Genomic DNA, 16811 nt, shown 5'->3' with positions numbered 1-16811 from the left:
TGGATCGAGTGACCCTTCTTGAGATACTGCCACAGATGCTGCCAGACCTGCTGAGTTTTTCCAGCAATATATATTTTTGCCTCTGACTTACAGCATCTGCAGTTCTTTTGGTCTTAAGATAATCAGCCGGTCAGCATTGGTCAGAAAAGGGTGGACTGATAGATCTGATGAGGTAATCATGTGATGGAGAGCATGGAAACCACTATCTGGATCATTCGCTTTGTGTTCCTGCAACTAAAACAAACATTTAATTTTTCTGTGTTGTTTGCAATCATTCATCCCTGCTGTAATCAAAACATGGCTACCTATGGTCCATCGATATAATGTTCAGTAACTAAGCAATGCAGCATACCAGTAGGCACAGACCATTTCCATCCCTAGAGGTGGTTTGATTGTAGCTGATCAATACGTAAACATTATTTACCTGGCTTTGCTTCCTATCTTTTAATACCCTTCTGGAAAGGAAATCTATCTCTGCTGTAAACTTTTCAATTAGCCTAACCTCAACATGATACCTCTGCCATTGGTGGTCCAGTACCATATCCAAGGAAGCGCCTTACCTCTCCAAAAGGGTACCCCACCCCTGCAAAGATTATGCCTGCTCCTACCAGATAGGATCTGGACACATATTGTTTTCACACCTAAACCAACAGAATAAAACAAGTGGATTTTGTGTGAAGCACATAAGCGAGAAATACAACCAATCCCCAACCTCAGCTCTGCAAGAATATTAGTCGCAACACCTATTTGAGAGAGCATGTTCTGGATTTTCTATTTTTTTTGTGTGTGAAAATTCTTCCTGATGTTACCCCAGATGGTCTCACAACAATTTTCAATTTGGTCTCCGTTTCCTGAACCTGTCACCAAAGGAATATTTTAATACGCCTTGCCCATCAAAGGTTTGAACCATCTTCCAGTGCAATTATTTTATCAAGTTAGCTGTATCATTCATCAGTAGAGAGAGTGCTTCAGTCTACCAAACTCATAGTGAACTGTCTGTCTACGTCTAAATGGCCAAACAATAGTTAAGGCTTCATGTGGAGAACTGTTCTGGATTCAGACAGAATCTGTGCCTGAAATGTAATTTTGCCAAGGTGTTTCACTTTTAATTTCTGATTGCAGCATTCGCAGTGACCCCTTTTCATCCCGATCCTGTTCATTTGTGCCTTATGGAAATGGAGTAAAAATTAGGATAAGGAATCAGACACAACTCTCCCAGCGATTCAGGTTCACATGCACATCAGTCACTGATGCGCTCAGTCAGACTTCGCAATGGACAGAGTTCTCAGTCCCCAGGGGGCTCAGAGAGAGATCCAATTGGACCACATTTGTAGCCACCTGATGAAGGGAGAAAATCAGACTGAAGATCTTCTCCTGGTTGCCCAGTGAGTTAATTGGTTGAACAAAGCTCACAGAGCTAAGTTCATTATTCCAAGAAGGTGGAACCTACTCCTGTGTTCCTGGCATTCAAACCTCTTGTCATAAATATCCAAGCTGTATGAATTCAAAGAGAGCACAGAAATGATGATGCTTTCAAGATTTTGCCCTCTCTATTTGCAAGTGTAACTGAGCTGAGAGGTACGGCTGGGAATCTTGGAACTCAAAGCTAAGAATGAAAAAGAAGTGGTTTAGTGCTATGCATTTAAAATGTAAGATGTTCCATTGTGTTTAACTTGTTAGGATTGTAAGGGTCATTCTGTGATCCCATGTACCTTTATGAGAACTGTGCTGACATGAGGTACAGACTCTGAGGTCATGTTAATGTACCTCCCTGCCTCAGGCAGTGAATTGCTGACAGCCCCTCAGGTTTTATTGTGAATGTTTGGCTTGTAGGACTTCAGGTGGCTAATTGACACACTAGAGGCAAAGGTAGCAGAAGAGAACAGGAAGGTGATGAATTACCTGTTGCGAAAACGTTCGTTCACACCTTTGTTCTATATTTGATTTTCCTAAAGCAGTGCTAGCCAGTCTCCTGTGTTCTACCATCTGTTAATGAGGTTATCCAACTCATGCCAAGCTCCATTTAGCAATCACTTCTGTGGGCTGACCTACATTGGCTCCCTGTTAAGCAACATGTTCATTCAAAAAACCTCATCTTTGTTTTCAAATCCCTCCATAGCCTTGTTCCTCCCTATCTTCGTAACCCTCCTCAGCCTTTCAAAGACTCTGAGCCAGCTGTACTCCTCTTGATGTTTCTTGCTGTCTTTCAGAAGCTCCTGAACATCTATCTCTTTAACCAAGCATTAAGCTATCTCCCTCAGCGTGTCTCTATAAACACCCATGCCATTTCTTGTTCAGTAATGCCCAATGGGGTATTTTACAACTTTCAGGGTGCTATATCAGTTATTGTTGTACTGCCCTTCTGAGGTATATGGATGAAAAGTCAGGATGGTTCTTGTCATTAGGTACCATAAATTATCGGGGAAGAATTATTAATTTTTATAAAATTTTCACGTTCATATCTTTGTGGGATATTTAATTTCAAGAGGGGAGTGAAGAACAACAAAACATTTTAACTCTTCACCCAGAGCAAGACAGTCTGCCCTTCCAGATTCTCCTCATTTCCAATGTTTTCCCATCTGCACACTGGCCCATGGGAATACCACGGGGCGGGTGAGAGCTGAGGCAGGGATGGCTGACCCAGACAGAATCTCTGCTTGAAATCAATACCGGCCTCTCTGGACACTCATTTTAATCTAGATGTAGCTCCGAGCCTTGACGGATTTCCTGGACCGTTCTACCCAACTCCCAAACCCCCAGCCCCAACCCAAACCTCTACTGCCCACATACAGACAGGTGCTGGGAGCAATTGTAGCTACTTGATTACCATGCTACTGTGGCAGCCTAGCTCAGTGGGAGCCAGGAGGGGAACCTTGAATCTTTCTGATCTCCCCAGTCCAGCTGTCTACCCAGCAGTACATTTGCAGACTAAACAGTGCTGCAGTCATTACGTTAGACTGAATTTCTTTGTTGCTACCCTGTTGTTATCAGTCCTGTGATCATATGACTAGTTTGTGGAAATTACATTTCCCGGCTTCCAGGCCAGAAATGATTCTCCCATAAAGAAACCCGCTTTTCGATTTGGTTGTAATCTTGTTGAAGCCACAGTAACAATTGCAGATGCCTTTAATGTGATTGAGTGGCACAGGGACGGTGTTGTGCTCAGGAATGCTAAAGAGAAAGCCCAGCTTAATAATGTAGATTTGAGCCCTCAGTGATACTGATTTTCCTTCTCTGGCTCTTCTTTCAATCCCAAGGTTTGACCTGATGGCGAACGGTGGGGCATCTCTCACTCTGTGCTTCGAACGTGTCCCGTTCATCACTCAGCACCACACTGTGTGGATCCCCTGGAATGTTTTTCACGTAATGGACACTATGGTCATGAAGAAGGAAGAGAACGAGATTCCCAGTTGCGATCTGAGCGGATTTGTGAGGCCAAATCCCATCATCCTTGCCTCTCCACTGTCCACCTTTTTCCGGTCGTCTCCTTCGGAGAGCCCCATTATTCCTGAGACACAGGTAAACAGACCCTTCTGGTACAGTCCTCTCACTCACAGCGACAGATGGAGCCACAAATCCAACTAAAATATAGAGTGTGTGCTTTCCAGCAACCAGCACTTGCCACACACACACACAAACACACACCCACAAACACACACACAGACACACACACACACACAACTCATGTGTCACCGTAGCTGCCTCCAGCACTGTCTTCCCCCAGCAGATGCCCATTGTTCATTGGATTTACAAGTATGTGAAATGACTGGTGGGGAAAAGCCATTGAAACCCATGCTCCTGCTCGCAACAGTGCACTATTATGAACAAAGGAGCTGGAGTAGGCCGTTGAGGCCATCAAGTCTGCTCTGCCATTCAGTACAATCATTGCTGATCATTCACTTCACTGCCTTTTTTGCACAACATTCCAATACCCCTTCACACCATTACAAATTGTCAGTCTGTGCTTTAGATAGAAACAGACTGAGCTTCCATCTCATTCAGGAGGATGTCCTTGTATTCTGTTCCCCACCACAAGCAGTACAGACATGGGTTAAACAAAAGGGAATAAAATTAATTTCATACTCAATTGGTCACATCAGATTTTAACTTTGCTAAAAAGAGCCAATAAGTTTAAGCTTCTCATTCTTGCCATTGTCAGAACTAGGGCACAAGAAACAGATTTACAAGAAGGGACACCATTGTACACAGCATGACAGCAGATTGGCATGGAAGGTGCAGTAAGAACAGTTAACTGTCAGTAGTAAGCATTATGTCAGTGTGCCATTTGGGAGGCACGGCCCAGATTGGCTGTCTCCGTGACCCCTTTTTTTAATGTCAGAAGTGCAACCTGTGAACAAATCCCTTTCTCCTACATAAAATAGGATCAAGAATTTTGATATATGTAGCTTCTAGCACATATAAATGCTAGACTGAGAGTCTGGCTAATGGTCTTAAATTGGTTCTGTACAACCAAGCAATTATTTCGATTGAATTGTGTTACATGCCATTCAGCCTGACTGCTCTGTGGCAGTATTTGTGCTGTCCACTGGTCTCCTCCCACCTACTTCACTCAGCATATTCTTCTTTACCTTTCTCCTGCATTTCTGGCTTTCTCTTAAAAAGGTTTCAGTGATGCATCTTAAGATACAGAGTTCTATGTTTCCTCAAGGCAAGTATGTAGAATTCACCCTCAATTACAGATTAGATTTAATTTTTAGTATTTATGTTTCTTACTTTTGGATTCACTAAACAAGTCAAAACAAGTCGATGTGAGGAATGTGGGATTAGCTATGACTCTATTGAATGGTGGAACAGATTCAAGGGACCTGAATGGCCCATTCCTATTCCTGCCTCTTATAGTCTTAATCAGTCCAGGTAAGACAGCTAATTCATCGTGGCCTTCATATGTAACCTTCCGATCTGTTTCTTTTTTAACCTGTGTTGGTAATATCCTTCCTTTGTCTCACTAATTCCACTCAAGGGAGGTGGTTCTACTTCTGCTCTCATTGCCAGCGTTAACCAAAATGGTGGCAATCGTGGAAAGGCACACATTAATTTTCCAACACGTGACACCACCCACCACCTCAGCATCATATTTATCTTGATTGCAAGGTCCGTGTTCACACACCTGTGGTCAGTGGTAATATAGACTTTGTGGCACTGTGTATAGGCGTAATCACATTCTTCAATCGGATTCTCCCGTTCTATATTGATGGCCCTGTCTGCCCTGTCTGATGTAGTGTTGGTAATACCTGCCCAAGAGAAATCACAGTTGAAGTTAAATAAGTAATTTTCTTTTGTTTTTGTTTCGGGCTTAGTATTACTCTAGTATTTGTCTGTGTTGTCTTGGCTGTACTTCAGCTGTAAGCAAAGTCTCTCTGTCTCTCTAACTAATTTTCACTCTCTCTCCGAATGACGTCTCTGTCTCACGTTCTGATCTATCCTTCAGGTGCTTCATGAAGAAACAGAGATTCCTGGCACCGAGCTGAAGCTAATCTACCTCAGCTCACGTGCTGCTGGCTATAAGCCAGTCCTGAAAATCACAATGACCCAGAGCACAGTGCCATTCAATTTGATGAAGGTTCACCTGATGGTGGCTGTGGTGGGCCGACTGTTCCAGAAGTGGTTCCCGGCGTCACCTAATCTGTCGTACACCTTCATATGGGACAAAACTGACGCCTACAATCAAAAGGTCTATGGCCTATCTGAGGCGGTCGGTAAGTTCAGTGGAAACGCTTGTCTAGGTGTATTGGCTTGTCGTACATCTCCAGCTTTTTCTCCTCTCCGCATCTGAAGCCACGATCACATGAGTACTAGACCCAGCTACACAACATGACCAAAGTTGCAGTCCTTAACCCAATGACCCGGATTACTGGTGAATTATTAGCTGCTATAACATCACAAGCAAATCCAATAACTGCTCTCACACTATCCAAAAGCAAATCACTGGCAATCTGAAATGATAAACAGAAAATGTGAGGAACATCATTTGAAAAGAGTAGCAGCGTTAACTTTTTGGGTCTGTAATCTTTTATTGGAAGAGATGATTAAAGGTTATGGACCTGCAACAAAAACTCTGATGCTGGACCTGTGGATTATTCCCAGAATTTATTGTTATACTCCAAATACTTCCCTCACCTACAATTCAATCATGTCATCTTTCAGGAGAGAATACTGACAGAACAATGGGGAGCTAAGAGCCTACTCTTATCAAATCAAACAGCACCCAAAGAGGCCATTTTGTCCATTGTGACTGAAACAACCATCCCGTTGATCTGAATTTCTTTTCGTTCGTAGATGGAATGAGGGCATCAGTGACTAGGCTGCACTTATTGCCCAGAGGGTATTTTAGAGTCAACCAAATTGCTGTGAGCCTGGTGTAGAGCTGGATGAACACAGCAGGCCAAGCAGCATCAGAGGAGCAGGAAGGCTGACATTTCAGGCCTAGACCCTTCATCAGAAATGGGGGAGGGAGAGGGGTTTCTGAAATAAATAGGGAGAGAGGGGGAGACGGATCAAAGATGGATAGAGCAGAAGATAGGTGGAGAGGAGACAGACATGTCAAAGGGGCGGGGATGGAGCCAGTAAAGGTGAGTGTAGGTGGGGTGGTAGGGAGGAGATAGGTCAGTCCAGGGAGGATGGACAGCCCAAGGGGGCAGAATGAGGTTAGGAAGTGGGAGATGGGGGTGGGGCTTGAGGTGGGAGGAGGTGATAGATGGGAGGAAGGACAGATTAGGGAGGCAGGGACAAGCTGGGCTGGTTTTGGGATACGGTAGGGGGAGGAGAGATTTTGAAGCTTGTGAAATCCACATTGATTCCATAGAGCTGCAGGGTTCCCAAGCGGAATATGAGTTCCGGGTCTGGAGTCACACGTAGGCCAGACCAGGTAAGGATGGCAATTTCTTTCTCTGAAAGGATATTGCTGAACCAGATGTATATTTCCTGATAATCAACAATGCATTCATGGTCATCATTAGAGTCTTAACTCCAGATATTTATTGAATTCCAATTGCACCATCTGCTGTGATGGGATTTGAGCACAGGTCCCCAGAATATTAACGGGATTAACACAATGCGGGATTGCCCCATAGTGACTAGGGATGTATAGGTTAGGTGTGTTAGCCCTGGGAAATATAGGGGAGGGGAATGCATCTGGGTGGGAATGATCTTTGGAGGATTGATGTTGACTTGTTGGGCCTAATGGCCTGTTTCCACATTGTAGGGATTCTATGAACTATGACCAGTGGGCCATTGCACTCTGTGTTTATCTCCTTCAAAAGCTGCCATCAATTCTGTGGTGTTCCATTGGCTCGCAACACATGGTTTTGAAATTCTCTCAACCATTTCCATTGCTCCTTTCGGGATGATCTTAATTTTATACCTCTTTGTTACTGACTCACTGGCCAATGTTTTCCTCTTCATTTCACCAAAGTGTCGTGTAATTTTGAAAACTTCAATCAGATCTCGTCTTAGCCTTCACTAATGAAATGAGCCCCTCTCCATTTTTTCTACTCTCTCCATATCATCAAAGACTTTCAGCCACTGATGTGATCTTGGTGAATGTCAGTCATGCTGTCTACAAGGCATCTTGTACTGGACACAGCATTATAACTCTTTATAGCGCACTCTCAGTCACTAGCAGTTTCAGGATTGCTTAAAGTGCAGAATGGGCGATGGTAATGTTACTGCAACCGTCACCCTGAGACCGATGCGCTGAGGTCTTGAGTTCAAATCCCACCGCAGTAGCTGGTGGAATTTAAATTCTATTAATCCAGAATATTGAAGCTGGACTCTGTAATGCTAATCATGGCAACTATCTTCAGTTGTTGATCTAAACCCATCTATCACAAGTTTTCTTTAAGGAAAGGAAATCTGCTGACCTTATCTAATCTGGCCTGCATATGGCTGCAGACCTACAGCCATGTGGTTGACTCTGAACTGCCCTGTGATGAGCCAGCACACCATTTATCCCAAGGGCATTTAGGGGTGGGCAACAAATGCTGGCCTTGACAAAAATGCCCACATTGCAATTAAAGAAAAGAAGAAAGTCAGCACAAACTGGTTTGTACTGACTCCCACTCAGCTCAATCACGGGACACCAGACTAGACTATTTTTTGGCAGGGTCCCCAAATCCCTGCAGCAATACCTCAATCTAAGTAAAAAGGTTGTTTTTTATCATGCATGTTAATTAATGGCATGAACTAGAAGAATTGAGTGCACATGATCTCTGAGGAAATCTTTATAATTTTAAGCGGAGGAAGCCTTTTCAAATTAAGTGACTTGAGACTCTAGAGCCCAAGAATACATTGATATTCCATAGACAAGCACAAGCTCCAGCTATATTCGGTGTAAGAACACCTAACTTTCCCTGATAGTTTGTGCTTGCTGCCACTTTAGAACAACTAGACACAGCAAGTGTCTGCTTAAACCCTATCCCGAGCCTAGGTATTTTCTGAACGTTGAAAATTAGAGCACAGAGGCTACACTGTTGAAGTGCTCCACTGGAACACTACCCAGTCCGCAAACTATTCTTCCGTACTGCCGCTTGTTTACTGGCGCAAAGCTAATTGTATCCAGGGCAACACTTTCCCTTTAATTTCATGGGCTTCCAGGCTTTCCTGAAGCCTCCTATGCGGCACTTCCCCATTGAATGTCTTTGTTTAGCACCATCTATGGTGAACCTTGATCAACCTGCTGTGTTTTCCAATCAGAGAATTCAATCAAATCGGTCAAGGCTTGATTTGCCTTTAACAAATCCATGCTGTTTTTGTAGTGTCCCTACCTCTGGTCCAGCAGGATTAAGTTCAAGTCTGCCCTTAGGATGACCTCAGAAAGGTCTAAAAGGTTGATTGAAACCAAGAGAAATCCATGCCTTTCTTGATTAACCAATGTCATTCTGAATGATAGGTCAGACTCTCATTTCCATTCACATACTCAGTAGTTATACTGGGCCAGCTGACCTGTATCTTCTTGGTATGTCCTGCTCTTTGCTATGTGGTGATATAGTATTCGAACACCTGCAGTGATGCTCCAGTGTGCAGCCAGAATTGACAGATTGTGATGAATGCTTCTGCTACACCCTGGCGTGCATTTCGTCTGAAACAGCAGATTTCCCAGCATTCAGCAATAAACTCTTGGAGGAATTTACCCTCCTGAACATAGCTTCTGTCTCATCTTTAAGTGTAGCCTTTATATGATCGGCTTCCTTTGTGAAGACCAATGCGGAGAAATCATTTCAACACTTCAGCTTGCAATCTGCATCTGTGGGTCCTTATTGGGTCAATGTGAAGGAACCATTGAGTGAAAAGTGTCCTAAAGAGTTTGATGTTCTTTCAGTGTTTTTAGAATCATAGAATGCTAAAGTACACACAGAAGTTGTTCCAAGCATCATTCCAATATCACTTCTTTTGTGGAGTGATCCAATTCATCCCCAAGGCTTGGCAAATCTTTGTTTTGACTGTTATCCAAATTCTGTTTGAAAGTAATGACTGAATCTGCTTCCAACATTGTTTCAGGCAGCATATTCTGGATCACAACTGTGCATTAAAACAAAATCCTTAGGCCTGCTCAGATTCTTTTGACAACTATCTTATATCTGTGTCATCTGGTTATTGACCCTTCCACCACTGGACACAGTTTCTGTTTATTTACCTAATGAAAACCCTTCATACCTTTATTAAATCCTCACGTAATCTAAGGAGAAAGTCTTGACACAGGCCTAATCTCTCAGATTTCTACAGCCCAGTGGAAAGAAAGAACAGTTCAGTTTTGAAAAGGGGGAAAATGTACTTGGGTCGAATCCAACACTAACAGTACTGCTCAAAGAGTTGCAGGTTATTTTGAATCATTATAATCTATGTAACCGAGCCTTCACAGTGGCAGACAAAAGGCTGAGGAAAATCTGTCTTGCTGGAGAAAAAATGTCCTGCTGCCGGTTTAAGAAAAACTTAAGTCAGTTTTCCTCATTGGATAACAAGAACAGGAATTAGCCATCCGTTCTTCAAACCTCTCTGCCACTCAGTTAGATCATCATTGATAACAAGGTGTAGAGCTGGATGAACACAGCAGGCCAAGTAGCATCAGAGGAGCAGGAAGGCTGAAGTTTCAGGCCTAGCTTCTATCCGCCTCCCCCCTCTCCCCATTTATTTCAGAACCCCTATCCCCTCCGAAACGTCTGCTTTCCTGCTCCTCTGATGCTGCTTGGCCTCCTGTGTTCATCCAGCTCTACATCTTGTTATCTCAGATTCTCCAGCATCTGCAGTTCCTGCTATCTCTAGATCATCATTGATTTGTGCTTCAACGGTGTCTTTGATCAGCAATTCCTCGACAACAAAAACACATTCAGAGTTCAGAAAATTTCAGTTGACTTAACGTTCACAGCCTTTTGGAGGTGACCGTTATGAATTTCTTCTCCATTTTGTGTGAAAGAAATGTTCTTACTCGCAAGTCACCTAATGATGTTTTCTCCCTGTCCAGTTTCTGTTGGTTATGAATACGAGTCGTGTCTGGATCTCATCCTCTGGGAGAAGAGAACGGCTGTTTTGCAGGGCTATGAATTAGACTCTTCAAACATGGGTGGCTGGTCACTGAATATACACCACGTCCTGGATGTTCAAAATGGTAAGAATATGAAAAGCACGCAGTGATTATTGACCTACCTGTGGCTGTATATGACCTTATCTGAGTTTGAGGCTTCGATGAGAGATAACACTGCAGGTCCAGACTTTTACCACAAGGTGGAATTTTATAAGGGCTGACATCTGAGAAATCCACCCAGGCTTGACCAGAGTGACAGGCGATCCATTAATAATTTGAAAGAGTCTCAAAGAACACAGAACTCGTTCCTATGATGTTAAGGAACTGATGTGATTATCCTGCTATAACTCTGACTTTGACTTCTGTCCCTTCAAACTCTGGTTTTCCCAGTGACGTCTAATTTGAATATTTTCAGCAGCCACCAATGCTTGTAAAATGCACCATGGAGAGAGGTCCATTTGGACTGCTTTGTCCAGGATATAAGAAGGGAAGGATCTAAAAAGGAACTAAAGGGTAACTTTCCACCCAGAGGATGGTGCGTGAACGGAATGAGCTGCCAGAGGAAGTGTTGGAGGCCAGTCCAAGTACAGCATATAAAAGGCATTTGAATGGGTCTATCAATAGGAATGGTTTAGGGGGATATGAGCCAAATAATGGAAAATGGGACTAGGTCAAATTGGGACGTCTGGTCAGTGCAGACAAGTTGAACTGTAGGTTTTGTTTCCATGCTGTATGACTCGATCTAAATTCTGGTTTGGTCAGACATCCAAATTGCTGTGCCCTACAGAGGAGAAACCTGCAGAAATTAGTTCAATTTGGAGGTTTCCAACTAGTCTTGCCATGAGTGGGTGGAATTTCTCATCACCTTGTGTCCCTTGAAACCCCAGTGTCCATCTTCATAGGAAAGCCCGGTGGTCTCTGTTCCCCGCCTAATTCTTCCAAATATTGATCTGAAAATGGGTGCCTTAATGTTACAGAATGGACCCCATTCCTCACAGTGGAGCTTCAAAATCACGGAGGTGTCAGAGAGCAGAGGAGGCCATTTGGCCCACTAATACTACACCAGGTCTCAAAATGAGCTATTTCTGACATGTATGGTAAAAGAAACTGTGCAGTGGGTGTGCCTATAGGTAATGTTGGAGAGTTCTGTCAGTGGACTAGGGACATTTTAACAGCGTGTGACCACAGTGTGAGAGTCAGCACAAGCTTCCTTGCTGTATTTCCTGTCAGAAGGCTTTTATGGCACTTCCCCAACAATTCAACCCATTGTTGACTTTGTTCAGGCAGAGCGCAGTACAGGTTTAACTGAAATTCAGATTCTACATCAAGTAGCAAACATTCTTTCTTTTTCGAAGCAAGTTGATTAGATTCCCCTCAGACTCAGTGATATTTCATTGTATATCCTGGAAACTGTGACTACATAAATTTCATGGCATTCTAAAGAAAAGCAAAGCTTCATTTTAAAATCTTCATTTTTATTTCAGCATAATTAATTCATTTAAAATTACATTTATTAATTAATAGCCTACTGACTGTGTTTAATAATATGAAGTTACTGCATTTAATAGATGCATTGAATTAAATAACGAATTGAATTACTCAGTAAACTTGAAAAACCTCAAGGTCATGTTTAAAATTCACATCTCTCAAGTGAAACTCGAAGTCAAAAGAAACTTTTCATTCCCCAACAGTGTTCAGTATGTGGGAAAATCCCAATGAAGACCTGAAGCTGAGGTGATTAACTTTAAAAGGCAATTGGATCAAGCGATCTGAATGAAATAGAGTTTGCAACTATAGCCACAGATATCGATGGAGGTGATCAGACACTGAATAGAGCAGATAGGCTGCTGTGAAGCCAATGAAAAAGGAAGTAATTCTCTGAAAGACAGTAGGCTACACTTGAGAAATGGCATTTTTAAGTTGGCTGATGGGCCTTTGCTCGATATTTGTATTCAAATCTCTCCTTTAATTGAGATTCCGAATCTTTCTGATGGAATTTGTTTGTGAGACACTGAGAGTTAATGTGGAGGTACAGCAACCAATTAGGAAGGCAAATGGCATGTTGGCCTTTGTCGCAGGAAGATTTTGTGTCCAGGAGTGAAAATGCCTCGGAGCAATTGTATAGATCCTCAGTGAGACCACACCTAGAGTTGTGTGCAATCTCGGACCAGGGAGAACGAGTCTCAGCAGGAGTAGGCTATTTAGGCTGTGAGAGAAGAACAACTTTCTTTACTCATAGGGTGTCAAAACTTGGAATTCTGTACCTCAGACGATTATGGAGGCTCAGTCGCTGTGCATATTCAGGACAGACAGTGATGTATTTTTAGATAGTAAACACACTAAGAGAGAGTGTGAGTCAATGCAATTGAAGTAGAAGGTCAGCCTGATCTAATTGAATGCTGGAATAAGCTTGATGGGCTGAATGGCCTACTGTTTCCTATGTCCCTACGCTCCTGGTCACCGTGCCCCTTGTAATAGCTTTTCACCCCATTTCTGTGCACTGCATTTAGTTTCATTCCAACATCTTACTATAAATTCTGACTCCTACTGAGCCAAATGGACTAAAATCCTTGAAGATGCTATCCCCAGGTAGAAAACGAAATCGTAGCCCATAGGGTTTGGTCAGGGGCACAGAGAATGGACACTTTCCCGGTTGAGCAAACCCAATCAAGGAGGAAGCAGTCCGGAATGTTAGTTCTTTGCTCTAAGATGGTGTGGCCCCTTCAGAGTTGGGACAGGCAACCCCGGAGCAAGAGCATAGTTTGCAAGCCACAGACACTCTGCCTTGCTGACCAGGCACTCTACTCCATTGTAACAAAAATAGAAATAAACTGAAGACATCTCTCCAGCCCTTAGCCCACACAACTTCCTCTGACTCCTCACCACCACCCATACAATCCCCTTTCCCCTTCTGTGCCAACCCATGCCTTTTGTACCCTCTATGCCACTCCATGTCCCTTTGCTCACCACCTTCATAGCCACCAAGCTAATCTATGGTCCTATACCTAAAACTCAAGTAATCTTAGATCCAAACCAACTTGTGCTAACCCATGATACCCACCCTTTCCCTTTCTACCAACCACGTCAACTCACCGTGAGCAGGCCCTGAGGCAAAAAATCAAGTTTTATTCAGTCTAGTGTATATTACATTCTTCACACTAAAAAACACTCATTTATTTAAATGACATAAGCTGCGTTTAAATTCCTTCTCATCAATGAAGCCCGCATTATGGCCAAAATATGAGCTGTGATTTCCGTTCAGCTTTCACAAAGCACCTTTCCATTTGCTGAATCTGGAAACACAGTTCAGAACGCAACTTCAGGGTCTTCAAGCCATGAACCACCAGAGGGTGTGTGGAGGGAGGAAACCGACCACAAAAGTCTCCAAAAGGGGAGGAGTGAAAGCTAAAGAGAAAATTCACATAGGTATTTCTGAACAAAAATTCTTTTCCAAAATCTATACTTTGTTCATAAAATTTATTCAAGTATGTTACATAAAAGCTCATAGTTGTCCTCGATAATGCGAAACGCGTCAATTTCCATCAATAAGGTATGTGACACTCTGAAAGGCCGTACTGTACTGCTGTGGACCAGACCACATCCCCTCAAAATATATTAAGATAGCCCAGACCCTAATTTTTTCTTATTTTAAAGGTAATTTTAAAAGTAAGGCATTGTATTCCAGATGCAATACGATGGGTCGACTTTGAGTAAAACGTACTGTATTTTACACTACACTTAAAATGCAGACAGAATAAAAATAAAAGAATTGGCTTAACTGTAATGCTATTGAAATGCTTAACAAAATAATAGATAATTAGCCATATTAATTAACTGTTTCAATATAGTGACATACCATAAACACACCGTTGGTAATGGCAAATTCAGTAAATTAGATTATGTCACAGCAATCCTAGCAGCAGGAAGAGAACCCCCAGCTTTTAGCTATAACAGAGAGAGGAATAAGAGCTTTCACATCCAGCTTCAAGATCTCAGCAGCTATTGAAAGCTGAAACTGAAACTTCTGGTTCTGTGGGAGCTTGACCCCACCATTCGGGCTTCTATTGTTTATAAGAAAACCTCAAAGCCTCACAAACTGTTTACTTTATTGGCTTTGAGCAAACCGCTCATAACCTCTGTCTCAATCTTTTTTTCTTATGAAAAACCAGGACAAAATACACCTTTTAAAGCCACAGTATTGTTCCCCGCTAAAAATAAGAACCATGAACACACAAAGATGGCTTCATTTTTAAAACCTTTAGTCTTACTCTACTAGTACACAACAATACAAATACATTACATTAAATCTAAGTATGCAAAAATTCACTACTACATTCAACTTCATTCCATTTTTTCCTGCTACTGAACACCTCCATCCTCCTTTATCAAAGTTGTGACAAAATGTCAGCAATTACATTCTCTCATCCTGCGTATGTATAATTTTCAAATTGAATGGCTGCAATAATAAGCTCCATCTAAACAGGGAATTTTTAATCCTTAAATTTTTCCACAAATGTTAAAGGGTTATGATCAGTTTATACAAATATCTCAGGTACATTACTAGCAACATAAATGTTGAAATGTTGTAAGGCCAACACCAAGCTCAAAATGTCCTTCTTAATTGTGGAATATTTCTGTTGACGACTATTCAGTTTTCAGGAAAAATACCCAACAGGCCTTTTTATCTTCTCATTGTCTTCTTGCAAGAGTATGGCACTGCCACCCACATCACTTGCAACGATATCCACGTTGAATGGTGTGCCTTAGCACGAGGGCAGTAGTTAACACGACTTTCAGGCTGTCAAATGCTTTCCAATACTCCACTATCCACTGAAATTTCCTGCCCGTCTTTGACAAGTCAGTCAGTGAAGCAACCACGCTGCTAAAATATGGTACAATCTTCAGATAAAAACCACCCAGTCCCAGAAATGGTAGTACTAGCCTCTTTGTCGATGGTATGGTAAACTCCCCAATAACCTTTGTTTTCATAGCCCGTGGGAACATTTGTCCAAGTCCAATAACACGGCCCAAGGCCATGACTTGGGCTTTTGCAAACTCACTCTTAGCCAGGTTTATCACCAAGCCCACCTCCTGAAGTTGATCAAATAATTCCAATAAATGCTGCAAATGTGCCTGCCATGTATAACTAAAAGTCACCACATAATTGAATAATCCAGAAATGACTTAATTGGTTAGGCATTGAAATATGGCTGGCGCATTTTTCATTCCAAATGACATAACTTTAAACTGGGAGTGTCCATTCAGCATCACGAAAGTCACAATTTCCTTCACTTTTTCAGAAAGAAGGATTTGACTGTATCCTCTGAGTAAGTCCAACTTTGAAATATTAAGTTGCTTGTCCTGCCTCCTCAATACAGGCTTCCAAACATGGAATAGGATATGAATCAAATCTCCTAACTGCACTGGATTTGTGATTGCCCATACATAATCATTGAGTACCGCCTGGTTTTGGCTCCATTCACTGCAACTCACTTCGATTATGTTGTCTTTGAGCATGTGTTCAGTCTCTTTTTAAACTTTTGCTAGCTTTAGAGGATGAAGTCTAAAAACTTAATTGGAACACCATTTTCTACCTCTGTATCATGCATAATCAGATTAGTACTTCATAGCATATTCCCACGCATATCTCCGGATGCGATTATAATAACTCTTCTAGATCATTTTGATTTTTCTCTGAAAGGTAACTCAATAATGTATTCCAATTTTTGAGATCTTCCTCATTGTCCGGTTTAACTTGACAAAAGTCCAATTCAGAATCCTCTGAACTTGGCTCTTCACACTTTGTCATAACCTATCAAAATGCCCTTTGAGCATAATCACACGACATACTCTGTGAGATTTCATTCTATCTGGCATTCTTATCAAATGATTTACCTCACTCAATTTCCTTTCAGTTTGCTAAGGCCAACTAAACTTTACCTTTAAAGGTTAACCTCCCACTGGAAGTTATGCTAACACTTTATCTCCCTTAGCAAAATTGTGAATTTTTGATTTCTTGTCATCTTCCCGTTTCATCACATGGTATGCTATTTTCAAATGCTGTCTAGCCAGCTCACCGGCTCTGTTTAATCTTTCGCTAAAATTTGATACATAGTCTAAATGTGTGGTCTCTGAACTCTGACTTACCAATTTCTCTTGAATTAATTTTATGCCCAAAAATCCACAGCATCATCATACACTTAAAATTGCAGCATATACTTGCACTGTTTATTTGCTGTCAGCCTGATGGGCTTTACATTGTGTCCAGTCCCTT

The 16811-nt window shown here is 42.1% G+C and overlaps 1 protein-coding gene across 7 annotated transcripts in view; it reads left to right on the top strand.

Annotated features, from left to right (window-relative positions):
* tenm3 (teneurin transmembrane protein 3) overlaps positions 1 to 16811 on the top strand; it is a 3293451-nt gene that overhangs the window by 3216838 nt on the left and 59802 nt on the right. For all 7 annotated transcript variants that reach the window (XM_059644858.1, XM_048526868.2, XM_048526869.2 and 4 more), the window contains 3 exons: positions 3258 to 3519; positions 5450 to 5717; positions 10478 to 10621. In XM_059644858.1, the coding sequence (XP_059500841.1) occupies positions 3258 to 3519; positions 5450 to 5717; positions 10478 to 10621 (674 nt within the window). The remainder of the gene's footprint in view (positions 1 to 3257; positions 3520 to 5449; positions 5718 to 10477; positions 10622 to 16811) is intronic.

Source organism: Stegostoma tigrinum, chromosome 3 (genome assembly GCF_030684315.1).
Source record: "Stegostoma tigrinum isolate sSteTig4 chromosome 3, sSteTig4.hap1, whole genome shotgun sequence".
NCBI lineage: Eukaryota > Metazoa > Chordata > Chondrichthyes > Orectolobiformes > Stegostomatidae > Stegostoma > Stegostoma tigrinum.
This window is presented reverse-complemented; position numbering and strand designations above follow the sequence as displayed.